The sequence below is a fragment of the Symsagittifera roscoffensis genome, chromosome 6 (assembly GCF_963678635.1).
Source record: "Symsagittifera roscoffensis chromosome 6, txSymRosc1.1, whole genome shotgun sequence".
Lineage (NCBI taxonomy): Eukaryota > Metazoa > Xenacoelomorpha > Acoela > Convolutidae > Symsagittifera > Symsagittifera roscoffensis.
In genome coordinates, this window is record NC_087067.1 from 35,244,171 (window position 1) to 35,272,159 (window position 27,989).

The 27,989-nt window shown below is 37.6% G+C and overlaps 1 protein-coding gene across 2 annotated transcripts; it reads left to right on the top strand.

Annotated features, from left to right (window-relative positions):
• Positions 1 to 21: 21 nt before the first annotated feature.
• Positions 22 to 27,989, top strand: LOC134848564 (intraflagellar transport protein 140 homolog). 2 transcript variants are annotated; one of them, XM_063866078.1, is made up of 26 exons: positions 22 to 187; positions 960 to 1,202; positions 1,285 to 1,418; positions 3,247 to 3,574; positions 4,487 to 4,781; positions 4,946 to 5,247; positions 5,394 to 5,507; positions 5,724 to 5,750; positions 6,222 to 6,401; positions 6,682 to 6,942; positions 8,507 to 8,866; positions 10,744 to 10,950; positions 11,136 to 11,320; positions 12,333 to 12,513; positions 12,710 to 12,803; positions 13,233 to 13,395; positions 16,786 to 16,881; positions 20,074 to 20,206; positions 23,238 to 23,432; positions 23,820 to 24,221; positions 24,483 to 24,693; positions 25,238 to 25,470; positions 25,683 to 25,840; positions 26,149 to 26,290; positions 26,526 to 26,709; positions 27,409 to 27,989. In XM_063866078.1, the coding sequence occupies exons 1-26, from the start codon at positions 29 to 31 to the stop codon at positions 27,519 to 27,521; spliced, it is 5,100 nt and encodes a 1,699-aa protein (XP_063722148.1). In that variant the 5' UTR covers positions 22 to 28; the 3' UTR covers positions 27,522 to 27,989. The 2 variants fall into 2 exon arrangements, with proteins under 2 accessions (XP_063722148.1, XP_063722149.1); XM_063866079.1 differs by lacking the exon at positions 5,724 to 5,750.

The following is a 27,989-nucleotide window of genomic DNA, read 5'->3' on the forward strand; positions in this document are numbered from 1 at the left end:
TTTTTGAGTGATTTCAGTTTCAGATTGCATGGCGCCGATTAATTCCATATTTTTTGATTCTCCAGTGAAATCTATGCATGGAGGAGCTGTTGAAAGCTTTTGCTTGCATCCGCAATTTCCGTTACTCGCTGTGTCACTTGTGGCTGATGCCGATGCCTGTGGAATCGTTTCCATATATGACCAAAGTGTAAGTCACATCGTTTGAGTGATTTAAGTCTGATTTAGCAAAGACCCACACTACTATGACGTAATGAGGAGCCAAAATTTTTATTAGTCTATTTCAATGGCTTCGGAAAGCCGAGGAAATATTTTGAGCTGCTTTTTTGTGAACCGAAATTTTTTTTACTGAAAATACCATTATAGAGGGTAACTCGGATAATGATCCGAGCTACCCGTCGATCGATGTTGTTAGTCGATTTTTAAGTTAAGTTATTTTTATTCTAAATGGTCCAAAACACAGTTTTTAAGAGTCGATGAACGTAGTTCAGACTCCTATTTTGGTCGCGATGATTTTTTTCGTTTTTTTTTTAATGCAAAGTCTCGAAGTGCTCTAATAACTACAGAAAGTAAATGCCCTTAAGTATATATACTTTTTTGAGTTCAATTCAGTTTTATCTGCTAAAAAATGGGTCTGTTGGGCTCAGCATTACGTAAGAGGAACTGACGCAAAAAATGCAATCAGTTTTTAGTTTCAATAGTGGATTTTAATTTTCAGATTTTCCAGCGAAATGAAAGTTTTACCTATTGATCCAGTGTTCTCAAGTTGAGTTGATTTTACAAAAGTGTCAAATAAAACCTGTAAAGCCATACTTTTGTTTACTTGAAATTGTAAATTTGAAATTTTCAAAAAACAAGTCAGATTTGTTTCTTGTTCCTTTCGTTCATTGGCTCTTCAACTGTCTGATGGCTAGGTTTCCTTCGTGGCAAGTAGCTGATTTTTGAACAACAGTCAATTTTAGGGATATCCTCTACCGGGATCGGATGTGAAGGTCAGTGAAACAACGTGCAATACTTTAGACTGGCATCCCAGTAAACGTTTTCTGGCAATTGGATGGCAAAATGGGTATTTGTCCGTTCGAAGTGAAGATCAGACATCAGCGACTCATACTGTTGAGAAACAGCACTTGACTGCAATCACAGCTATTGCTTGGGCGGAAACCGCACCAGGCGCTTCAATATGCAGACTGATTACAGGCGACAAGGTAAAAAAATACGCGGCGCATTTTGTTAAAGAAAATTCTCTAGTGTGAGTTTATTGTATACTTGGTCTGTTATTTTTGATAGAATGGACAGGTGATGATATGGAAATACGACTTGCGGTCGAGGTCTGGACCTACAATAATGAGTCATAGCAATGTCAAAGATTTTGGAGCCATCAACTGTTGTATTCTGAGAACCCTTCAACAACAACAGCCAATGTTAGTTTATCTTATGAGATAATCCTAAATTTGAGGCGCACTTGCTCTCAAGTTTAGTGGTGTGGTTTTGTAATATAACATAGGTCGTGTGATTTATAATTCATATTTCTTTACATTTTTAACGTTTTTATAACGCTGGTATGGCCCTATCCAGCTTGTGCACTTACCTAACTAAACGGAAGGGCCTCTTTTGTAATTTATTTTTTTTCTTTACATTTTGTTCCGACGAATTCACGAAGTGAAGGTAAGAAAATAGGGTTATTTTCCCCGACTTTGATTATCTGAAAGAAATCTCGCATGGGTTGTTGATTGTGGTAGCATATTAAAGACCTTTCAGCCGTGATTTGGGTTGTAAAAATTGCTCAAAAGATGTCGTCAGCCATGATTTCGGTGGTAAAAGTATCTCAAAAGATGTCTAAGTGTCGAGAAAAATTGGTCTGAGGTTTTCATTTTTCCGACCAAATTTCAAGAATTTTGATAACACTGACACCTCAATTATGATGACACTCAATTTAATTAGACTGCAATTTTAAAATTTGTTTTTGCTATAATTACCGCCATTTGTAGCTTTAGAGTGAAAGTGAACATAGTGGCAACTATTTTGGGCCATGTTTTTTCTTGGGAAAAGGTCTTGAAAAGTTGCTCACCTTCAAACCTGTTTTTGTTGCGGTTCAAGTTCAATTCAAATTCATTTGCAGAAAAGAAGGTAAACACCGTTCTCTCACTCCTAAACGGCCCGAAAAAATGCGATTGACTTTAGTTTTTAAAATTGACTTTAACTTAGAGGTCCTAGCGGAAAAAACTATCTATTGATCCACATTTCTTGAAATGGGCTAGTTTTTAAAAATAAAATGTCTAAGATGAGAGATTCCGTAGATTGAACAGCTATAAGGTTATATACTGTTTTCTTTGAAACTCAATCGCCAAATCATTTTCTTCCGCCTCCTTGACTTCATTGCCACTTCCCTTACTGTCTGTTGACAATTCCAGACCCAATTTTGTAGTCGTTTGCTATGAAAAACAACTTGAAAATAGCAAAAAGTATTCTCGTTTCCGATTTTTTATTTCCCTTAATTTTCATTTTCTTTACTTTAATCATAATGATCGGGATTTTCTGCGGTATTTGCACAGCAACTAGGTGGCCTTTTTCAATTTTCTAAATACCTGTGATTACTGCAAACTTATTTTTAAGCTTGCGGTTTGCGAGCGTTATCAGATTGGAACAAACAGAATCACTAAATCGTTTAGTTGATTGATTCATTATAAAATTAAACTCAGCGTCGTATCATGCAAAATTGATGGAGTATTGCGCATGCTTTGGATGACAGATGTGTAGGTTTGGACCTCCTCTTTTTCCCTACCGAAAATTTTTGCTTTGAAAATCCTCTTTGTCTGCATTTTATTAGGCATAATTGCCAGATCACTGAATCTTCTTGTGATTTCGGCAGTTTTCCCTGTAGTTTTAACATTTTAAAAGAAATTACTATAACAGTGCACAAAAATAGTTCTAATGGAGCTTAGTCTTTTTTTCTTGAAATGGTCTTTTTTTCACACTTGATTTTTTTCGCCTGGTTTGAAGTTTAATGATCTTTTATAAATCATAGGTGTGTTAAAGAATGGATGGATCACGCCTACTCATGAAAAACTTATGGTTGGATGAATCGGGCAGCTTAAAAATACGAAATTTGTCGCAATGATTTTCCGTCAATTTTTTTTTACACCTGAATAATGGTATGTATTTTTTGTACTGCTAGTTGCGCTTGAGTAAAGACGACGCTGATGATTTCATGGTGTCTGAGTTTAACTGAAATTGGACTTTTTTGTTCAGGAACGACATGGCAACTCTGGCTCGAGCAGCAGCCGAGGGAGATGAGCGCGCACTGGAAATGCTGGTATCCGGTCGAGTCAAGAATCAAAAGGGAAGCAACGCTGCAGACGCTATCAGCTGTTACATGGGCAGTGAAAATGGACATCTATTTCACGTGGACGAAAAAGGCAACTACGTAGTCTTGTTCGATTCGAGTCATTACGGTGCAGGAGCAGTTAGACGTCTGCTCATTGGTCCGAACCATCACGTGCTTGTCGCAGTTACGTCTTCGATGACCATCTACGCATTCGGAATTGAGGGTCACAATTCACTCAAAGAACTTGGTTCGGTAAGGCTGCAAAATTAGGTTAAACAGTGCTGATTTAGATTAACCGGAGACAACCAAGAAAATTTAAACGCGGTTTTCTCGTATTCGGTTAAAATTTGACAAAAAATGAGAGCAAAATTTTGTAGCATGAATTTAGTGCATTTTTTTCTCGAAATTCGTTACTAAAATTTAAAGCCAAAATGGGTCATTTATGGTTTTTTTTAGTTCATAAAGAGCTACGCTGTAACTACCGAGTTAATTGATGAGAAAGTTTTATCTAAAGGATCGTCTTACACAATCCAACAAAGTTCTTGAAAGGTAAAATTTCCAGTAAAACGTTTGAAATTTGTTTTAAGCAAAGAGTTTGGTTTTTATTTAGTAAAAATGACTGTTTTTGGCTATTAATCTTTAAAATTCTCTTTTACACAGTGTTGGAAATTTAACCTTTCTAGAACTTTGTTGGACTGTGCAAGAGGTAACTTTCCCATTAATGAGCTCAGTAATTTCAGCGTGCTTCTTGATTAACTAAAAAAGCCAAAGACCCATTTTTGGGGCAAATTTTTGGTTGCGAGGTTCGAAAAATTGCATCATATTAATTCTGGTGAAATTTTATGCAACTTTTCATTTCACTTTTTGTCTAATCTTAATCCAATTTGAGAAAAACACGTTTGAAGTTTCAACTTTTTTTGTTTGTTTTGTTCGGGTAATTTAAATCAGCACTGTTTACTGGCAAGCAGGCTTGACACTCGCGCAACATAAGTAATGGTGACTCGAAAGTTGTAAATGGCCAAATTTGGTCAATTCGTTGGAGATTTGAAGAAAAGGCCTTTCTGTTTTGCAATTTTCCTTTTCTTATTTCAAGTTTGCGAGCAATTCAAGCCGCAATGATTTTTTGGACTGGTTAATTACTTTTACTTTGAGTGATTCTTTTAGGTGCGTCTTCCAGGAATAAAGATCGAGGCCAACGTGATCTGGGCAGGAGACTCGGCAGTAGCCATCCCCACTGGCCAGAATGTGATCCGGATGTTCTCCACCTCCACATTTGACAACTACACCCTGGAACTGCCCCAGCAGACGCCAGAAGAGACCAGGAACCCAACGGGATCAATCTTTGATGCCACCAGCGACGGAAGGGCGGAGAGAGACATGTTTGCGGCGGGGACTGCGGCTGGAGGAAAAGCAAGTCTTAATGATGAAGTGTTGTCTGTGTCCTATTCCAGTTTCACAAGTTAGTCAAATTTATGAAATAATCTTAAGCTTAGTTGGCCTGAATGTGTTTACATTCTTGAGATCACAAAACATCACTGTTTGAGTCAAAACGCAACATGTAGTGATGGAATTTTTGTACTTAGAACGTTATTGTATGGAGAGGTTAATTTTGAATTGGTTTAGATTTGTTGGTGGCAGGGAGCAAAAATGGCAAACTGTACTTCTGGAGATACCAACCGAGCTCAGTCCACTCGAGCGGGACAGACAACGACGACCTACAACTGGACTGGAAGTTGGAAAAGACAGTCCAAGTACAATCTTCTTCTTCCTCCTCCCCCTCTTCTATGGGGGAGGGGGATGCAGGGAGAGCTACTAATGTTAAGAGTGTAGAGTTGTGTAAAGGGCATTCGTATCTGGCAGTGCAGGCTTCCTCGGGGGTGACGATTTACGAACAAGCCGAATCGGCCACTGCGTACCACAGCGAGGTATTGATTTTGCTTTTTGAACATCTTTTGATTGCAATACTTTTATCGATACAAAATTTATGATTTGGTAGATTAACTAAGTGAACATTCAACCGTCGAAACTTTGTTTACTTTCCGTCTAGCATGCTTAACTTGTTTGCTTCTAGTTGAGCTGTGTGCAGCTTGGCGCTAAGGAGCTATCTGTGAAGACATTTAAAGTGGACATGGCAGAACAGAGGGTTTTGACTCAGCAGCAGATCAGAGGAGTCGCCGTCTCAAAGGTATTAAACTTTAAAGACTTTCCGAATGCTCGTCCGAATGCACAAGTTAAAATTACCTCATCAGCTGATTTGATAAGAAAGATTTGAACGCTACAAATTAAGTTCGACATTTGACGGAGACGTCAGAGATTTTAACATTGGAACAAGACAAATACCGCTGTGATTATTTCGAAATTTTTATTTTGTTTTAATTTTTAGCTCAGTAAATTATTTTAGCCCAGCGAGAACGACGATTATTTTTCTGTAAGGAGCAATTTCATTTGAACTAACACAATTGAACTAAATATCATAAAATGGCTCTTTTCCAGTCCCCCCCCACCTTTCAAACCGAGTTTTATGTTTGTTTCACGTGTTATTACGGCTAATTGCGTGATGTTACGCTGTAAAGTATGAAGAACAAATCTGTTCACTGTTGTCGATTTGTTCACCACGTCAAATTTCATTGCATTATAACAACTTTAAATAAGCTTTTCAATATTGAATTTGAAAATAAGGGGGAACTGGAAAAGAGCCCATAAAACGTTTGCAAAAAACGTCTGATGCTTTTATCCATTAACAATTAATCGAATTGTTTGAAGTGAATTTTTTTTCGGATCCGTTTTCGCTTGCTTATTTCGAAGATCCAAATTAGGAAGATCGGGGAGGCAGTCCTTTGATACTGTCGTAGTTGTGACTCGTACCGTACTGTATTATGTTTTGCTGTGTGTTGATTAGCAAGCAATTGTGGTGTGGGACGGGGAACAAGCGAGCGTGTACGAGTTGAATCTGGACTCGAAGTCAGGGATTAACGATGAGGCCACCAACCACTTCCCCTGCACCTCCTCACAACTGGCAGTGTACGAACAGTCCATATTCAGTCTGGAACCCACCAAGCTACAAGTGCGCAATCTACAGGTTAGCACAAGTACAGGAGACAACAGTTGATGCGACAATTGATGCGTTTACTTCTTTCTTTAACACTAAAAAAAACCTTCTTGCTTGTACTATTAAATTGATGGTTATTTATGTCAGGCAATTTAGAAAGAAAATGATTTCGGCTCGTTTACACGCTTCAATCCGCAAAGAAGTATTTCATTCCGCAAAAAGACTTAATAACATGAGTATAAATAACTCGATTGAATACCTGGGAGGTATTGTCATCACAACAAGGAAGTTCGACTGTATTTTGCTGTAGGGAGTAGTGAAGCAACTGCTGACCCTGCCGACCAGTTCTGGCTCTGAGAAGAGTGTGGTAGTCACTAGCTTGGACATCAACGGCACCACTCTTGTACTGTCCACTCTCCATTGCTCCCTGATCCTGTTCAACCTGTCGAAGAGAGAGGCCAAGATGGACAGACCCCAGAAAAACATGAAGCAGCTCATACCCAAACTCACCTTGATCAAGAGCTGCAAAGTTAACTCAAACGGAAAACTCGTCTCTCTCCTTACTGAAGAGGTATTCACTCAATACTCAAGTGAGGCTTGTTTTAAATGAGAGAGGATTTCAATTTTTTTCGGGACAGAAATTAAATTTGGTCACGCTCAAATTTCTTCAAGCTCAAGCTTGATTTTTCAGGGTTTTACTTTTGATTTCTTTTCAAGTTGACTTCATTTCCTTTGTTTAATAAAGGCAAACTCCTTTACCGAACAGCAAAAGTGTAAAGGTAACGATTGACGTGATTGACTTCTAGTTTCGAAAGTGCCACTTTAATTTAGAAGTGGTATCGAAAGTTGAAATTAATTGAAATAAAAACTTTTGATCCAGTTCTCAACGTTGGTTAACTTCATCAAAAAAGTGCGAATCATAAATTGTTCTTGAAAATCAGAGCTTTAAGGTCTTATATATGTTTTTTCGAAATTAGAATTTAGTTCTTTCTTAAAACAAGTCCAAGTATATTTCTATTGTTTTGGGATCATGGACTCTTTTTCAACTGTCTGTTCGAGATGTTTCTCATTTAAATTTATTATAGCATCTCTCTTTCAATAGCGCCAGATATAGAGAGTTGTAAAAGTTCGGACAGACAGAATGAATTAAAAAGAACAACTGTCTAGACATCAACGGAAATGAAAACTGAATTAAACATAACTTCGAAAGTTCATAAAGCAGAGTTTTGCTCAAAACCTATAACATAGGCGTGCAATTGCATCCGAAGCGTCGAATAGTAAACCTTGAGACAGGAAGTTATTGCCAGGGGTGGCTTATGTTTTTCTGCGATTAGTCTCCAAATTTTGAATGATTTGATCATCTCCACTTCGTTTTTTTTTGGGGCGGCCTAATCTGTTTTTTTTTTTGTTGAAAATATTTCTAGATTTCGATTTTTAAAATAATTTTGCTAACTATTTTATAGTCAATCTGGATGTTCATTGCAGTATTTAAAAATTAGGCTAGCATAATCTGATATGCGACGATCTTGCATTTCGTCTTTGGTCTCACAAAAAAGTTCAAGGTTGTTCGGCTTCAGATTTTGCATGCAAAAAAGCGTCGAAAAAGCACTGATTGCTCATTTTAATTAATTCTGTCTGTCCGAACTTTTTGCTACTAATTATAGTTCAACAGCATAACCGCAACGTTTTCTTGAGCAAAGAAATCAATTGAACATAGGTTAAATATTGGAACAGACAAAATCATTTAAAAGAGCAACCTGCCAATTTGAGAAATGTTGCGTTCAAATGTAGGTTTAGGTGACCTTGAATTATGCTGAAATGTTCCGAAATAATCTGTCTATCCAACTTTTTGCAACTGCAAATCTTGCATTTTAAATGAAGCCAATTGTGAATAAATGAAAGCCAAGCTTGCTACAGAAGAGGCGTCCGTGTGATTTTCATGGTGTGCTTTTCAAAGCATCTTTTCTCAACTCATTTACCATCTTCTCTTGGTAATTGCTTTTTTCTACTTCATTATAAAGCAAAGAATTTGTTTACGATTATATTTGTATAATATATGAGGATTATTTTTTTGTCTCTGAGACCTAAATTTCTATTCCAAACCGAGGGGCAAATTAAATGTTCAAAATTTTCAGGATTTGACTCAAGGTGGAAATGTGGGCGAGGCCAGCTCTCGTTTGTACTTGTGGGACACGGAAAGTGACAGTGTGGTGTTCCACGACTTCTCAACCGAGCGAGTGGCGTCGGCTTCTAGGCCGTTCGGCTTAGAGCCCTCTTCAGCCCAACAAATAGATGATGATGACATACTTTCACAAGACTCAAATGATGCGCTCCTTTCGTCCAATCACGACGTCAAGCGAGAATTGAGTGGTTCTGGTGCATCCTCTAAGGGCCTGGGAGGACGAATACCGGTCTCCCACTTCTGGAGTTCAGAGGACCCGAGGCTGCTGACGTGCGAGGCGATGAAAGTGGAGCCCAAAGGAATGTCCACTTCGGTTAGTTCAACCTAGTTACACTAGTTTTGCAGAAAGAAAGGTGAAACTGTTTCGATTTAAATAGAGATTTAATTTATTTCATTTTTTAGGAGTAATGAAAAATAATATAGGTCTTAGTGTTTTTTTTCGAAAAGTCTTGAAAGGCTTGTTCTCGATCAAGTTTGATTTCTCGCTGTTTGACGTTTGGTTTCTTTTTAAGTTCACTTGATTTCCTTTGTTTAAACTAGCGAACAATAGTGTTTTTCTACGACTATTCATTGTTAGTGTTTTTCTACGACTATTCATTTTTTAACCTAAGTCGCAAATATTGGCGCCAATTTCGGGGCACCTTTACGGCTCTTTGATAGCATGTGCTTTGACATTCGAATAGTAATGAGTTAACACAACACAGTTGATAAATTTTAAATTCATGGAATGAACCGAAAAAAGCTATTTGTTTCAAACAACAACAATCATAAAAACTCCCTTTCAATAATTTTCCAACTAATTATCTCGCTTTTTTTGAAATGCATAATTCATACATAATGTAGCTCATGCAAAATAAGTGTGGATGCCTCTTTCATTTTGTTATATTCCACATTATTTTTTGAAAAATTGTGTTAATTTGTAATGGTGCCATTTTTGCTGCATGTGAGTGGCAATTTGTTGACATATGTAGCTGCTTTATTTGTTTGCCTGTTGTTAAGTGTTCGTGGTCGAGAGGTGAGGGCGTGAGAGTCTTATCCTCGAGGTCGCAGGTTCGTACTTAAGGCTTATTTTTATCTTTTCTTATTTAACTTGATAAAGCTGCTTATTTGTCGTGATATCGCTAGTGTTTGCGCCGCTCAGTTTCGCCTGTGTAAAAATGCAAGCTCGACTATCGAACAGTCAAGTGTCAAGATCACGAAAAACTTTATCGACTTCTAGTTTCGAAAATCGAGTTCAACCATCAGATTTCCGAGCGAAATAAAAATTTTACTTATTCTCAATTGGGCTAATTTTATCAAAAAAGTATAAATCATAAACTGTTCGCGAAACTCAAACAGCTTTAAGGGCATGTTTTTCAAAATTTGAGATTTGAAGTTTTTTTATTCAACTTTTTTCAATGTAAAAGTCAGTTTTATTAAGTTTCCTTGCGTTCATCTCTTTCCATTTGTCAGTCGGCTATGTTTACTCTTGCAAAGCGAGTGTATTAGTACGAACCTTATTTTTTTCAAGTCGCAAATATTGATGGGGCACCTTTACAGCTTTCTGATAGCATGTGCTTTGTCCTTCGAATAGTAAGAAGTTAACACAGTTGATGCATTTTAAATTCATCAAATGAACCGAAAAAAGTGATTTGTTTCAAACAACATAACAACAATGAAAACTCGATTTCAGAAATTTTCGCGAGATGCAAAATTTATTCATAATGTGGCTTTATGCTTTGCGATTTGTTTCATTCAAAGTTAGTTTTGATGCCCTCCTTCAGTTTGATATATTCCAAATTATTAGATGCTAAATTGAGCTTGCAAACTTTTGCTTAATCGCATTGGCATATGTAGCTGCTTTATTGCTGACTGGTGTCTGTCGGTTGTTACGCTTGCTTGGCTGTGTGGATAGTGCATGAGACTCAAAATCTATTGATTGCAGTAGGTCGCAGATTCGAATCCTACATGTAGCCGAGTTTTTGCTAATTCGAGGCTTTTTTCTGCTTTTTCTCATTTCACTTGATAGAACTGCTTTTTGGTCGTGTTCTCGCAAGTTCTTGCGAAGCGCAGCTTTACCTCAGTGTTTATATGTTGAAACTACCGATTTTTAGAGAGTATTGCCTCGAAGATCATCGAATATGTTTCACATCGCTTCCGATTTTACTGATGTTAAAAAGACAAAGTATCCAGCATTTTTGTGTGTTCTAGGAGCAGTTGGGTCTCAGCACAGCCAGCAACTTGGAGTCTAGTAATAACCACAGCAACACTTCGTCCTTTTCTCCTGTGGTGGTTGCAATGTTCTTCGTAGACATCCCCACAGCCCCCCTCCTCATGCTCAAGGATTCCTTCCCCCTACCCTCCAACTGCTCCAAGTTGATCGGCTTTGATGTGCCATTTCACTACTGTTTAGCCAAGGTCAGTGAAATTGAAGCACACAGAAGTTTTTTCTCGCCTATTAGAAAATTTAAATAGCGCTCAATACAGTTAAGCGTACGTAAAAAGAAATTATTAAGGAATCAGAAAGTGCTAGTTTGAAGTTCTCCAAGCATGAAGAAATGAATACATAACTCACAGCAAGTAACAATTTCCTCTGATCGTAGAAGGGAACTGGCAGCAGTAGCCGGAGCTCTGGATCTACAAGCAGCGTGGTGCGGGTGCCAATGCGTGACTTTGCTGGATTCAGCGACTGCGATAACACTACCAAAAAGGCCATGGTCGATTTCAGCTTCCACATTGCATATGGCAACATGGACGAGGCATTCCGCGCCATCAAACTCATCAAAAAGTAAGTTGCGAAAGATGATGAGAGTGTCAATAGATTGTATGATTTATTCATAAACGACATATTATGGCTATTTTTTGAGGATGTAGCATTTTCGCCGTGAACATGGTTTTGTTTTTCGCAAATTAAGAAGTCGCAGCTTTTTATTTAGTCGCGACATTGCCATTATAAAAAACTGTTATTATGCACTGCAATTTTGCGTGGTGAACAAATTAGGGATCCGTTGCGGTTTAGTTCTTTAAGCGATTATATAATGCAAAACTTATAAAAATGGAAAATTTGCAATTCAGCTATTCAGGGAGCATGAAATATCTGAAATTGGTCGGTACTGTCCGGTTGGGTGCATATCTGTTTTTGAATAACGACTCATAAGGCTAATGTTGTATCTCTGGACTTTTATTGCGACTTTCGTTTAAAGCCACAATATTTGCTGCATCGATTTGGCAATACAAAATGATTGGCAATTCGTCGCACCTTTACAGATTATTGAGAACATCTGCTTTGACATTCGAATAATTATAAGTTTACACAGTTGATACATTTTTAATTCATCAAGTGAACCGAAGAAAGCTATTTGTTTCAAACAATGTAACAATAATAAACTCTCTCGATTTGAGAAACTTTCTAACTCAATATATCTCGCAATTTTTTTGAAATGCATAATGTGGCATTATGATCGCAATTTATTGCATGCAAAATTGTATCTTTTTGTATTTGGTGCTACTTCTGCATCGAATTGGCAATTTATTAGCATATGTAGCTGCGTTATTGGTGGCTAGTTTTTGGGGATTTTAAGCATCCCTGGCTGAATGGTAAGTGCGTGAAACTCAAATTCGCTAGATCGCAGGTATTTACTATTGGAGTTTTTGCTAAGCCTCGAGTTTTTGCAAATTCGAGGCGTATTTCTACTTCTTATGTCACTTGATAGAGCTGCTTTTTGACCGTCTTCTCGCAAGTGTTTGCGAAGCGCAGCTCGCCTTTGTGTGTATATTTGCACTGTGGTGTTGTGTTGCAGTGAGTCTGTGTGGGAGAACATGTGTCGCATGTGTGTGAAGAACCAGAACCTCTCTGTTGCCAAGATGTGCCTGGGCAACATGCGCAACCTCAAGGCCACCCACGCACTGCGCAAGGCACAGCAGATGGAGCTGGAAGTGCCTGCTCAGACAGCCATGCTCGCAATCTCTCTAGGCATGCGGGTCAGTACTGCAATTCACACTTCCTTTGTCAAGTACAGTGTAGCAGTCTAAAAATTGATACTAAAGTGTTCAAAATGCTCCTACAAATAATGTTATGGAGCCGTTTCATTCCTGAGCGAAATAACTAAATGAAATAGCTCCCATTAATTGCTTACACCCTTTTGAGTTCTGGATGGAAGGGTGTTGTATTGTTTAGGACGAGGCGGAGAAACTGTTAAAGTCGTGTGGCCGATATGACCTCCTGAACGAGATACACCAGTCACAGTGCGAGTGGGGACGCGCCATCTCAGGTAAAACGGTCACATTTAAAAGCTGCATCTAATTTGAGTGAAGCGAATTTGTTACGGGTGAGGTTTAGTTATTGACGTGGATGCCATTTCTTAAACTGTGGGGCAATTTAATTTTCAGTTGAATTAGTTCAACAATCTGTCGAATATATTGAATGAAGCCTGTTGTATGACTTAGCGGAATCATCAAGATAAGATAAAGAAACCGATTCGTCGCTTTAAAATATTTTCAAATTGTTCTTTAAGTGATATTTCATTGTAATTGCAATAGGGTTAGCCTCAAAAAGACCTATGCTTACCCCGGCAGTTACAGATGCTTATCGTTTAACATCAATTTGGCGGTAAAGATATTTTGTTTAAGTTTCCCAATTTCTGCTGGAATTGTGTTTTGCATGGTGTTGAATAGCATAGAGTTTCGGTATGTGTTTCAAGTGGCGGAGAGTAATGACAGGATTCATTTGACCACCACACAATACAACTATGCCAGATATTTGGAGACCCAGGCAGCCTCTACTGTGGATGACAGTGGAGCAGACATTAACGAGGACGGAGCTGATCATTTGCACTCTCCAAATGTGCAGAGAGCCATCCAACTGTTAGTATGCACATCTACTTTGATGTCACCTGGCTGCCTTTACGCTAAGCTATGGTCTCGTATTAAGTTTCCACTGGTGTTGAATCGTGCGATAAGCAAGGGTTTTGCAATCGGGTACTTGACTTTTTTTTCCCCTAAATAAACTCTGACAGATTTCGCACGTGAAAACGTTTTACGTGTTTTACCGGAGAGGTAAATGTAGTGGGTGCATGTTAAGCATGGGCCTTGTATTCCTATTATGAGTTCCTTTAATAGTTTTTTTCGTGCCGAATTTTTTTTCAGCGCTTGAGTGTCGGCTTTAATTCCGTCGGCTTATGTTCCGAATGATTTTTTTCCAATTATTTGTTCTTATTTTGTAAGAATGATTGAAGTCGTACAATAAGTTTTGGAAAAATCAAAATCTATTTCGCAGTGCCTTTTTAATAAAAGGGATTTTTTTAATTTTTCGTTTTTTTTTCAGTGTGCACAGAAATAACTTTGATTCAATCTATTATATATTTAAATGCGGGCTTCACTATCTCGCCATGTTTAAGCTTTTTCAACGTATTATTTTTGCATGTTTAAGCTATATCGTATATTGCAATGGTTAAGAATTTTTTTTCGATTTTCCAATTTGATTTTAGTGGTTATTTTACCGAGTTTAAGTTAAGCAGCCCAATATCGAATTAGGGGTTGCGATTTTGGCCTCCAATTTTAAATGCCTGAAACATTTTAGTTAACGAGATAAGACGAGTTTTGAGATTTTTTCAAAAATTTTCGGAAATTTCAAATATCAAAATAATTTACAAAACTTGAAGTTCCCAACCCTGTAGTTGGGTGCTGTCGGAGTACTCTAAGGAGTTACAAATCTTGCCTCCAAATATGACTGTTCAAATCCTTGTAGTTTTCGAGATATGACGTTTTTTGTGATTTTTTCAAAAAATTTTCAGAAAACTTATATTAATTTTTTTTGCAAAATCTGAAAGTCCCAACCCTGTAGTTGGGTCCTGTCAGAGTTATCTCAAAGATTGCGAATCTTGCCTCCAAATATGACTGCTCAAGTGTAGTTTTCGAGATATGACGTTTTTTGTGATTTTTTCAAAATTTTTCTGAAAACTTAAATTATTAGTATTTAAAAATCTGAAATTCCCAATCCTGTAGTTAGGTCCTGTCAGAGTACTCTCAAGGATTGCAAATCTTGCCTCCAAATATGACTGCTCAATTCTTTGTAGTTTTCGAGATATGACGTTTTATGTGATTTTTTCAAATTTTTTCAGAAAACTTAAATTATTATCAGTTTTTAAAAATCTGAAGTTCCCAACCTGTAGTTAGGTCCTGTCGGAGTACTCTCAAAGATTGCGAACCTTGCCTCCAAGTATGACTGCTCAATTCTATGTAGTTTTCGAGATATGACGTTTTTTGCGATTTTTCCAAAGTTTTTCAGAAAACTTGAATTATTTCTATTCTTTAAAAATCTGAAATTCCCAGCCCTGTAGTTAGGTCCTGTCAAAGTACTCTCAAGGATTGCGAATCTTGCCTCCAAATATCTATGCTCAATTCTTTGTAGTTTTCGAGATGTGCCGTTTTTTGTGATTTTTTTCAAAATTTTCAGAAAGTTTAAATTAATTATTTTTCAAAATTTGAAATTCCCAACTCTATAGTTCGGTGTTGTCAGGGTACTCTAAAGAGTTGCAAATCTTGCCACATGCGACTGCTAAACGCGACTGCTAAAATGCTTTTAGTTTCCGAGATGTGACGTTTTTCGATTTTCTTAAAATTTCTCAGAACTTATCTACAAAGAAATTCAAAAATTTTTGAAACTACTAACTTGATGAAGATACAACCTTATTGTCAGCGTACACCCAGGCGTCTCAAATCTTGCCTCTTAATATGAATGCTCAAACCCTTTTAGTTTCCGAGAAAAGACGTTTTTTTTTCAATTTTTTTTTCGGGAATCTCAGGTTTAAAAAATTCACAAAATTTTGGATTCCTAACCCTATAGTAGGGTGCTCTCAGGGAGTCTCAGTGGTTGCAAATCTGGCTTCCAAATTTCTCCAGAGGCCCATTAAGTTTTCGAGATGAGGCTTTTAAAATGGGAATTTAAAAAATACCAACCCTGTAATTGGGTGCAGTCAGAGTACACTAAAAGTTTGCAGATGTTGTTTCCAATATATGCGGTTTTTTTCATGAGTTGTAGAAAAATTTCCAAGCACCGAAGGTGCGTTAATTGCTAGTTTTAATTTGAAATTGGTTGAAACCTGTAATGCTTTTAATTGTTCAATCAGCTGTTTTTTTTTCATATTTTTTTTTGGCGTAAGTAATTGAATTTATGAGCTTTCGCAGTTTTTTTTGTTTATTTTTCTACAACAATTGAAAATATGTGTTCATCGCTTTTTAGTCCATATTGTTTTGAAAAATAGCTATTTCAGTTGAAAAACGAGAACTAAACAAGCCAGCAAATCAGAAATTATAGAACATACAATTTTGATAATTTAAATCAAAATTGCTAGACGAGTTATCGTTTTGTTATATCAAGTTGAGTTGCTGTCTGGTAAGTTTCCTTATGCGTTAGTTGAGTTTCTCGAATTTCGGGTAGTTTCAACAAAAAAAATAGTGAAATAACTTATCTGTTTTCGTTTGCTAATGAAAGAAAAATATTTTTCTTACGTCTAGCTAATTTTGATAGGTTTTTGGGCGTTGATTTTTTTAAGTGTTGTTCTTTGTAGGTTCAGAGAGGAGGTGGATTTGAAACTTATTAAATTTTTTTTTGAAATCATTTTTTTTCGACTCAACAGGTATCCGCTTTAAGATCGTGGGCTTAGTTGATAGATCACTCATTTTTCTTATGTTGTTTTCTTGAATTTTCTTTTCTTGTTTCCACATCCTTATAGTTGAAAGTGCAAGTGTTGTTTATTCTAGTCTGAGGTGGGACTTAAAACTGCAAAGATTTTTTTATGAAATCATTATTTCTGCTCAAAGATTTTCGGCATTGTTTTCTCTTCGTAAGTTTTGTTCCGTTGCTTATTTAATAGTCAAATTTCTGGCATGTTAGTTTAGAAGGAACTTCTATCGAGACATACGAAAACTTTTCCATTTCTTTTCATTTTCAGTTTTTTTTTTTCACTTCTATCGAGACATACGAAAACTTTTCCATAGTTTTTTCAAGTTTTTCCATTTTTTCGACTTATGTTTTTTATGTTTGTGTTCATTAGAAAGTGGTGCGAAGCCCAGCTTAACCTGTGTTAAAGTTGGGGGCACTTGTTTTTGATGATTCTCAAGCTCGATCTATTTTTTGATAAATTGATGCAAATTTAGCTGTTCCGTTCTAACCGATTATTTGTAGTGGATTAATTATAGACAACTTGTGAATTTGATTGATATCAAAAACATTTGATAAAATTTTTTCTTCAGATACGAGAAGGCCAACACTCACCACTTTGATGTGCCGCGGATGCTCTCCCAAAACTACTCCAAACTGCTCGCTTATATTAATGACAAAAATGAACCGTGAGTCGATTTCTTTGAATTGTTTCGAGTGATTGTTTGAACCTATGAATAGTTCGTGATAATTATGAGGAAGACGGCAGCGAAATATCCCTGCTCCCTGCGAACTGGTAGGACTTCATATTACATTTCGAGCCCGTTATCGCTGCAAAGCTGCGATGCACGCTACCGACGCCCCTAAACCAAAACTCTCAAGCTAGAAAATAATTATCCAACTTTTCGAGTTGTGCTTTCTTTATAATTTGCAAGTTGTCTTTTGTTACGAGTTGTCTATTGCTGCAAGTTGTCGCGGTACCGAATATAACAGATGAAAGCCGTAGAAAAAAAAATATCAAAAAATGTCTTGATTTTGTTCGAATAAAATTTCACCCTCATAACACTTAGATAAAGCTTTTTTTCCTCATGCGTCTCAAAAAGAGAACTCTACGCCGATATATTAGAAGCCAAAACCTTTCAAGTCAAAAAAGGGAAAAGAAAAAATAACGAAAACAAACTGATATACTGAAATCGGAGTGGGTACATTTACAACTAACATGAAAAAAGCCGTGAATTATTCAACGCGAAAAAATTAACATGCAGAAAAGCTCAACATTTTCTGCTCTCTATCTGTATGTTCGTCATCCTGTGAACAAGTTATTTACAGGAAAAAAAGCCCAATTACAATACTCTTGCTTATCACAAAGGTAAAAAGAGAAGCTCGATCCTAATAGAGCTATTACAGCAACTCACTTAATGTTCGAGCCTTACGACTCAGTTCACTTGCAGAAATTTGTGTCCTTGACAAAACAGTCAGCAATTATTAAATTGTACCAGGAATTTATATACCAGATAAAATTGTTCGAAATTGTATGCGGAATTCTTTTCTTTGATTTGACCTTGTGATCTTCACTGTTTTTTTTTCTATAATTAGATTTTATGCGTACTAATTAACCATAGAACAGTCAAATCAAGACAAAATTTGCCAGAAGGAAATTGGAAATTTAAAAGCGCGTTTCGTTTTGCCTAGCGGTGGAGTCTCTAGTTTTAAGATCAAAATGTGGGAAGTTCAAATCTCGGGTCTGAAAACATTTTGTAATTTCGGTAAAAATTGAAATATTGGGTAAATTAGGGCAAAATTGAAATGGGTTGACTTGATTGGGCCAAAAAGTAAGGGGATGGGAAAAGCTTGGTTACATTGATCTTTTTGCCGTTTTCAAAACGAGTCTAGCTCAATTTTGAAAATTTCTTGGAAAAAGTTAGAAAAGTGTGTTGAAAAATATTGCTTTGCGATTCAAGCTTTGGAAAGTAAATTGACTTTTATTCATAGTTTGATTCTGCTGCACCCTTTTAAGAAAATTGGCAGTTTTTAAGAGGATCGGAGGTCGCAACTGACGTGGAAAAGTTTTTGTCAAGTTTGACTTGAAGAGAATTTTATAATGGGATACTATTTGCCCGGCACATATTTTTTTCGACCCGAGATTTTGGTATTTTCATGTTAATCCCGGAACGCTTCCATGAGTTTTGAAAATGATGGGCGCTTGGCGGTAAAGAGTTGAACGAAGTTGCTATTCCAGCGTTCAACAGCATAGTTGGTTTTCGGACGCCCGGTTATAACACGTGGATGATAACTCCAGCTGTCAACGTCGAATCTGGGGTTTTCACATGCTGGATTTGCCGCTGAGAGTCAAACAATGTTATTGTCCTCACAAAGTAGTTGAAAATTGGGTGGACTGTCTCAAGGTATGTCTTCTGAAGAGTTTCAAAAGCAGTAAAAACTTCACTTACTGGCAAGAAAGCGGTACTTAGTAGCATTCGGTTATGCTCTAGGACTAATTTGTAGTTGTTTCAACTCCCAGGAGAATGAATGTGACGCCAGAGGCTTTGGCACAAATGAAAAAAGTAGTTTTGAATGTTCTTTTTCGGATATTGGGGTAAACGCATTTTTGACCGCTTTTTCGAAACAGCTCATTAGACGAATATAGATGTCTTATTGATCTCGAAGCAATGCATAAACCATAGGGATCAGAATTCACTCGATTGATGCTTGTTGGTATATATCTAAGAGAACTCAATCCGGGCCGTAGAAAAGGTGTCATCAGAGAACCAATCATCAGCGCCACTAATAAGATGAAAAACATTGTTTACTTGGTAGCATTAGGTTAAGAAGAAGGAAACGCTCACAACTGTGTCACTTTCAGCACCTCTGGCAATTCAAAATCAGTTAAGGATTTTGGTTACTGCACCGTCTTTACTGCTTTTCTGTTAACGGTCATCTGGTTTGCCGAATAACTCGGGATTACTGCTGCAGTCTCTCAGTTGATGTCTTTTTGGACCGAAAAAAAATATTTGACGTGTTGGCTCATCTGCAACGACTGCTCTTTTGAATTTCCGTTTCTCAATATCGACTGGATCCGGAAAATGACTATGATCATTTATAATAGTGAATTTCTCTTGGAAAGTGCACACAAGGCAATTGCATTTATACAAAACTCATCGCCACGATATGAGGTGTCTGTTAAAGTTCGATCTTTGAAATATGCGTTTGCATCATGATTTAGCATTTTAAGTGTCGTAAGGATTTTCATTAATAACACGAAATCGAAAGTAATAAAAAATGACTTTATGATCTCTCATGTCTACGTTCGGCAGCATTATCAATGAAGCAATAATTGTGTAGGTGTGTGTAAATGATTTGAGTCTTATGTTAATTTTGTCTAATTTGCTGCTCAAAAAAAATATGGTCAAATTGCGCAGTTGCGTGGCCTTATCGATTTAATCCTCGCTATTGAGAGAATAAGTAATCAATAAGTAATTCAGACATTATCTAGTGTTGCAATCGCCCGGATAATTTCTGGACAATTTTGTCTTGGAACCAAATGTCTTGGACAATTTTCGCGTTTTGAATAGTTTTTTTCCGGGACAAATGGCTGGGACACGTCAAGACACGGAGTTGTCGCATTACAATTTTATTTGGTTAGTTATTCATGCTATGCATGGGTTTTTTTGCAAGTAGTGCAATGATTTGCTCGGCCGCTCTTTGTAAAATTTCCAAAGGTACGGTGATTCAGTTCCAAGATTTAAAAATGTGAAATGTTTTTTTTTTCGATTTGTCGGTTCGTCTGCAAATAGTGAGAGACCTTCATTTTTATCGGAAGTGTTGCGAAGCTCTGCTTTGCCTCTGTGTTGATTATTATGGGTGTTTTCGTTATCTTGCAGTGGCCTGTTCAAATGGTGGGCCCAGTTCTGTGAGTCTACGGGGAGCATCGAACTGGCACTGGAGTACTACGAGAAGGCCAATGACATCCTGTCTATGGTCAGAGTGCTGTGCTACCTGCAGAAGTATGAACAGGTAAGTTGCTATCCATAACAACCGTTGCAAAACTATTCGGTCAACATAATTATCTATGACTGTTCCAGGAACTGGATACTTTTAATGTAATATAGGGTGAACATTACTTAAACTTACTATGTTCCCTGACTTTTTAATCAGTAGTGCCACTGTAGTTGGAACATTTCTGCAATTGATGTTTCAACACTTGCGATTAGCAAACGTTATCAAATTGAAACATACCTTTTTCAGCCAAATAACTTGTCTGACAGAATCAATAATGTGTTTGATAGCTTGAGAATTATTCTTTTGGTCAAATAGACGAATCCGGTCAGGACCTGTTCTTGTTGCAGACTGAAAATTTTCCCTTGAAAAAATCGTTGACGATTTATCCTCGAGGGTCAGGACCAGTGGTAGGGAAACAATTAATTGGGCCCTTCCAATCAGTTTCGGACTGCTGCAATTAGTTGATTGGAATTGGCCAGTCTATCAATTGATTATTTGCAATTAATTGAATTTTAACTGAAATGTGAAAAGTAAACTGACCAAAATCAATTTCGAACCTGATTAGATAAAAAATTAAGAGAGTTCCAGTTTTTTTATGGTTTCTGTACTCCAAAAACTTCTGTTGATCTTTAATAACATTCTGCGCCTCGAGATTCATTGGCAGCAGAGATTGTCGCAGGTCATGAAACAAAACTCCGATTAACTAATCGGAATATAAACCACGCTGCGCAATTTGCTACTACAAAACAAAATGGAGTAGCAAGTTTGAAATGGTGGATAATAAAGGCAATTAATTGAAACCGCGCAATTAATTAATAGGAATTGGATGGACTCGACAATCAATTAATTGGATCCAATTAATTGCAATTAATTAGATCCAATTAATTGCAATTAATTGGGTTCCAATTAATTGTTCCCTAGCCCTGGTCAGGACATCCATGGAACCGTTCTTGCGTACCTTAGAGAGAATCGCTGTTTCTTTTCTCCTTTACGGAGAACCATAGTTGCTTTTTTCCGGAGAACAGATGTTGCGTTTCTGATTTAAAATAAAATAAATTTTAAGAGTCATGAACCTAGTGATTACGCTTATAGGTTTTGGTGATGTTTACAGGAAAGTCTCTAAATCTGTTCACGCTCAGTTTTTTTTGCGGTTTGACTTATAATTTCTTTTTAAATTCAGTTCATTTTTTTTGTTAAAATGGAGGCAAACTCCAATATCGAACAGCAAAAGTATGAAGGTCACGAAAAACGTGCTCGACTTGAAGGTTCGAAAATGTAGTAAAAATATCAGATTTCCCAGCGAAATGAAAATTTTACCTATTCTCAAATTGGACTAATTTTATCAAAACAGCAGTAATCAGAAATTGTTCGTGAAACTCAAAGAGTATTAAGGGCATATATTTATTTATATCTAAATCACTTCGGTTGCGTCGGGGAAAGTAAAAAGGTCAAACTTATCGCTCAAAATTAATTTTTGACAATAATTTCGGATCAGTTGGCGTCTAACCACGTGTTGTCGGCTTAAAGAACGCTCGGAGAATAGTGAAAGCTTGCTTAATGCTGGCTGTTGTGTTTCTTACGGTTTTAACGAGCTTGATTTTTTGTGTAATTCCGAAAAAAATGTAGTTTTTTTTTTGTTGATTCTTTTCAAGTTTTTTTAATGACAATTCTGTCATTATGCAAAAATGCGAAAATGACAATTTTCGCAGTTTTGTTTTAGGATCATTTGGCATTTTTTTTTGCTTCGTAAGCGCTCGGAAAACACCAATAACTTGTTAAATACTAGCAGTTTTGTTTCTCGCCAGTTTTTCTTGATTGAGTTTTTCATAGTTGATTTTTTTATGACATTAATTTCTTTTGAAATTTTTTTCTGATCAATGACTTTTAAACATTTTAGTTGACTTAGTAAATGCTCGGAAAATACAGAGATTTTCAAATGCTAGTTGTTGTAGCTACACTGATTTCGGTTCCGAATTTCCGATTGAATTGGAGAGATCGATTCTGTTTGGGAGATAGAGAGACTTAGAAATTTTCCGTTGGTCGTGTTGTTACACAAAGAAAGCTTGTGTGATAGAATGAACTCTTTTTTTTCCAGCCTAAGTCGCAAATATTAGTGTTCATTTCGAAAGTGTTCATTTTGATTAATGACCAGCTATCAGTACAGCCAATGCTAAGCATATTAACACAGATACTATATTTAAATAGCACTTTAGCTTCAAGGTATCATGGATCTGTAGTGTAGAGGTAGAGGAGAATACACGCAACAAAATAAAAGGGTTCAAACCTGGACAGGGTAAGTTTTCGTATACTAGTTGAAATGCTTCAGCTCTTTAAATTGAGGCTAGATAGTTGGTTTTTTTTCTCAAATTGACTGGTACTGCTAAGGCGTCATAATTGGCTTGCGTCAGTTAGCAATAATGTGGACTAATATTTGGCATGCGTCACAGAACTTTTGTAGACTCTAAGTAGCGTTATCGGTCATATTTTTGCTTTTGTAAGCGAAGTGCAACTTCGACTCTGTGTATCATCTATCACTGCAGTTCCCCCAGGGTGGCAGGTCTCTAGTGGCAAAACCGACGTAGAAAGGGAACCACCTTTTCAATGGTTCAATGCTAGTGGTTGAGTTTTTGTCTGTTTTTCTGAGATCGAATTTTTCATCCAAAAAAATTAATGATTTTCTCACGTTTTTTTGTCGATTTAATTCTTTCCTTCTTGCTCTATTTTTATTCTCTTTTTACTGTCTATTTGTTAGCTTGCAATGCTACGCTTTCGTTGTATCGCAAGTAATGCGAATCTCCGTTTTGACTCTGTCAAGAAAGTTTCAGTCATAATTTTTTTTTGAATTTCAATGAGCTTCAAGGTCATTTTATTTCTTTGAAATTCGAAAGTTTTCAACCAAATACTTCAGTTTTTCTTTGCGTTCATGGCTCTTTTCCAATTGCTTGTTGGCTATGTTTTGGTTGGGTCATGTTGCCAAATGTATATTTTTGCATCGCAAGTGATGCGAAACTCTGCTTTGACTGTGTTATACGTTCTGTGAATTCAGGCAATGCAGCTGTGCAATCGAGAAGGCAGTCTGGACGAAGAGGAGGACGCCCTGGGAGCAAGTATGAATGGGGGTCACTCCTCCTCCCCCTTCTCACCCTATTCCAGTTCTGCTAAGGAGGTGTCTCTGGCCAGTGCCACCAAAGCAGCCTGTTACTACCTCGCCCAGCAGTTCGAGACACAATTCCAAGCAGAGGTGAGCGAATAGCTCAGACTAAGGTAGTGGGGTTTATATTCCACCTGTAGCCAGTGGCGCCGACCAAGTGAATTTGTGGTTAAAAAGCAATACGGATCGTTGAAGTTGGCTCGAAGACTGGTTACCAAATCTGTGCAGGATTTTTTTTCGAAAAAGTTAAGTGCTTGTATCAACCGGGTGGCTGGTCTGGGGATTATTGAGTGCGATTCATTTGGAAATTTTATAAAAATTGTATGAATGTGGGTTTCATTGATAGTAGATAGATACTTTGATGATTTTTAGGATACTTAGTTAGCAATCAGCTTAACATGGAACATGGACCAGTGTCGCTTAATCTGTAAAATTATTTCCCTAAATGAAAAAATCTACATTTTAACGAATTTCTAGCAAAACCCGAAGACGTTCCAACAAGCAATAACTTACTTCATGAGAGCCGAGGCTTACACGAGTGGATGTAGACTGTGCAAAGAGGCGGGAGACTTTGACCAGCTCAAAAATGTGGCTTCGCTCGGGTCCATGACTGATAAATTGGACGCAGCCAAGTTCCTGGAAGCGCAGGACTCACAGGATTGCCGAGACAAGGCTCTCCAGCTGTACTCTATGGCCGGGCAGGGAATGAAAGTGGCCGAGTTGACGAGAGGCGAACAGAAAGCAGCAGTGATGGACTCAATTGTGGCCCATTTGGACGAAAGTTCGAGCAGCCCTGAGCAGTTGAAAGAGTTCGCCAAGTTCTTCAGAGACACGGGGCTGTACGAGAAGGCGATCAACTTGTATATTCAAGCCAAAGATGTGAGTTTATTTTTTGTGGATGTACCCTTGAGTTAACTCTCACTTAAGGGGAAGGTTTGTTCCGTGGACCCCTTCATTCCATAATTGGCCTATGCTGTCGAAGATTATAAGTTAGAGCGCATGTCTTTGCTTACTTTCTTTTTTTTGCCAGCACTGGAAATAAAGATTTTATCGCGTGAGATTTTGTTACATTAAGTTTCACATCATATAAGGTTGTTTTAGCAACATGATTATTACCCTGCACTTTTTCCGTGTTTTCAGTACGATGCCGCTCTTACGCTGCTGGAGGAAGCTGCTTCGGTGGACATCACAGAAGAAATGGCAGAGAAACTGTGTCCGGACAAGAGTGACAAGTCCATCGATAGCCGGCAGAGGAGTCAGCTGCTGACCAGACTTGCATACATCTGCCAGTCTCAGCAGAAGTATACCCTGGCTTACAAGAAGTTCCAACAGGCTGGAGATATCCAACAAGGTTCGTCTCATTACTTCATCAGCTTTAATGGCATATATTAAGAGTAATGAACGTAGTGACTCATATATAGGTCTTGCTGATTTTTTTTCAGGAAATCGTCCTAAAATTCTGATTTTTCGCGGTTTGTCTAGGGATTTCATTTCAAGTTCAGTGCATTTCTATTGTTAAAAGGAAAGCAAACTCCCTATCTAACAACAAAATTATAAAGGTCACGAAAAACGTGATCGACTTCTAATTTCGAAACTGGAAATTAATTATGAGATTGCCCAGCGAAATTAAATTTTTGCCTAATGATCCAGTTTGCTCAAATTGGGTTAAGTTTAACAAAAAAGTGTCCATCATAAATTGCTTTACAAATTCAAAGAGCTTTAGGGCCATCTATTTTTTCTTCGAATTTCATAAGTTGAAGGTTTTTGAAAAAACAAGTCAGTTTTTATTTCAGTTTCCTTTTGTTCATTACTCTTTTCCAACTGTCAGTTGGCTATGTTTTGTACTATTTGTTCAGTAACCAGTTATTCTAGTTGATATTTTTTGTTTGTTTCAGGCTTCAAAGCGCTGCTCAAGTCTGGCGATGTGGAGCTGATCTTCAAGACTGCCAAGGTGTCCCGCAAGCCGGAGTTGATGGTGGATGCGGCCAACTACTTCAAGACTCTGCAGTGGGTCCAGGCAGAAGACGTAGTCATGAAGATCATAGAGCTGTACCAGAAGGCCAAAGCCAATGAACTCCTCGCCCTATTCTACATATCCTGTGCTGAACTGGAAATGGACCAGTTTCAAGTACGTATACTGCATCGGTGGAGATGTGTTATCGTTTCTGGATGTTTTTGAATGACAGTTCGAAGCCTTATAAAACTGAAGTCTTAGACAAATTATACTCGAGATAAAAGTCCGTGAACGTGTTGGAAGTGTTTAACGTTGGAAGTGATTCAGAACAGTGTTTTTTTGGACTAGTCTACGCTTTGTTTGTGTTTATCAGTTTGTGATGTTAGGCGTATGAGAAGGCGGTGGATGCGTTGAATGAAGCGGAAAAGGAGCTGAGCAAAGCACTGGTCAACCACAAGGACCCCATGCGAATAGAGAGTGCCCTGGCCCAGATCAGGCACAGGGTCACCCTCATCAATACATTCTTACAGAACGACGTCACCACGTAATAACATCTTATTTATCCCACCATCTGAGCCCCCTTTTCCCTCAGAATTTAAAAGCCTACAACAAGACAAAACATCATTGACGGTCGTCATTTTGTTGAAGGATTCTATTTTTAGCCTGTTTTGCTTCCAAATAAAAGAAAGAAAAAGCTCAAACAAGAGACATACCGTGGTTTGCAATGAAACCCTTAAATGTTACATTAGGATTGCCACATTGTTTCGTCAAGAATTTTATCCGTCTGCGATCGCTAACTGGTGGCGATAGTTGTTGTAGTTCCCATTTTTCTATCTTTGTGCTGTTGTGTAGTACGGACAAGGAGCAGGTGGCACGTGTGAATGGGGCACTGAGGGCCATCCTGGAAGACTCCAGTTTCCAGAGATTCCCTCGAGAAAGAGACATATTCACACGCATGCTGGCAAACTTCCTCGCCACTGAACAGAACGAAAAAGTTAGTCTAGTTTTGCTTCCGATGTTTTCACTGTGGGGTTTTGTTGAGGTATCAAGTCAGTATTGATACCTGAATTCAGTATCTCTTTTCGAAGTTCTCTTTTCAGAATCAGAATAGTTCAAGAAGTTTGAGTAACAAGAAGTAGCTTCTTGACGATAAAAATGACAATAGCCTATTATGTTTGTGTCTCATGGTTTTCTGCCACTGATTTTTGTTGTATTTGCTTCTTGTGCAGGCTTTCAGTTGTCTGGAGACTCTGCATGGGTTGGATGAAGGTGTGCGTGCACTGCGCAGACTGTTCCCGGGAGGCAGTGAGGCCGGACCCAAGGACGAGGCGGCCATGGGCAAAGTGAATCTACTGGTGGAGAAAGTGTGTGAACGAGTGGACAGGCCCGAATTGGCAGTCAAGTTTAAAATCGGTAGATAAACTGAACTATCTTTTGTTAATACTCTGCATGGCTGATATCAACTTGTACTAAGCAAACCTTACAAATTACTGATTGTTCCGACTATTTGAAAAATGGGGAGGAACTTTGTATTCGGGTGTTTTAGTTTTTTTGTTTTCCACGCAAAATCAGGTATCACAAATAATTATCGAAATGGGTCGGCTGATATATCATATTGAAGCCCTTTCAGTGTCGAGAAAAACCGGTTTGAAATTTCTGATTTTTGGTCCATTTTCGAACTAATATGGTGTGAGCGTGAAGGCTTACAATAGCTTAGTTAAGCTTACTTAAAGCCGTAAAAACTTAGTTTTACTCAAATAAAAGTAGTTGGAGTTTTTTGCGCCATTTTGTAAACAAAGGCTGAAAATTCCAAAAGTTTCGGCCATTTTTTATACAATTTTTGTTTCGTTTTTCTAGTCAATTTTCTTCAAAAACTGTTTTCCGAATGGCTTTTTTTACCATGACTGTTAAATATGCCTAAGTTTTTTTTCGTTCAGATCTTTTATATCACACCATGGGGAAAAACAATTTCGTATTGAGCAAAAACTCAGGGTTTTGGGATGTTAAGGTCCACTGTGATGTCAACACTCTCCTGGTATATTTTGCTTGCTTGTGTCATTTGTTGGAACGTCATTGCTAGATGTCTAAGTAGTATGGGGTATATGATTTTAGGAGTGAACTATGGCGTGAACAAGGGTGGCAATGGGATAAATGAGGACAGCTATGAGGACAGTGGAGGGGAGGATGAGATAGAACGGGACTTGGACGAGGACCTGGATGACTAGCAACGGTAGTAGCAGAAGACGACATCAATAACAACATCCATGAGGAGGACAGAAAGATAATGAAAGCTACAGCAATCTAGACGTAAACTTAGTTAGATAAAGGGAAGAAAAGGGGAAACATAATTGAACTGAACTCATTTTGACTCTCGATATTGGATTGAATTCCAGCAGCTGACAAATGATGCGATAAAATATTTTTTAATAGAACCTTGATGTTACAAACTTCAGGGTTTTAAATTTCGATTTGCCTAATTGAATCAGATGATGTAAAATAAGTAAAAATGTACAAACAGTTGAAGTTCAGATGATAAATCGCTTAACTTCTGAATGTGCTATTTAACGGCTTATTAAATTGATTCTCGGTAGAGCTGTAAATATTGTGTATCATTATGATCTATGTATATTTCATGTAAATTATGTAACTTTTAGAATTGAAAAGATAAGTGTAAGTGGTTTAGCACTTACTTA

What these genes read in the sequence shown, in the direction of transcription:
- LOC134848564 (XM_063866078.1), top strand. Translation starts at nt 29, where the DNA reads ATGGCGCCGATTAATTCCATATTTTTTGATTCTCCAGTGAAATCTATG. An exon ending in GTGGGGACGCGCCATCTCAG is followed by an intron (nt 12,804 to 13,232) that starts GTAAAACGGTCA and finishes ATGTGTTTCAAG; the next exon opens with TGGCGGAGAGTAATGACAGG. An exon ending in ATTAATGACAAAAATGAACC is followed by an intron (nt 16,882 to 20,073) that starts GTGAGTCGATTT and finishes GTTATCTTGCAG; the next exon opens with TGGCCTGTTCAAATGGTGGG.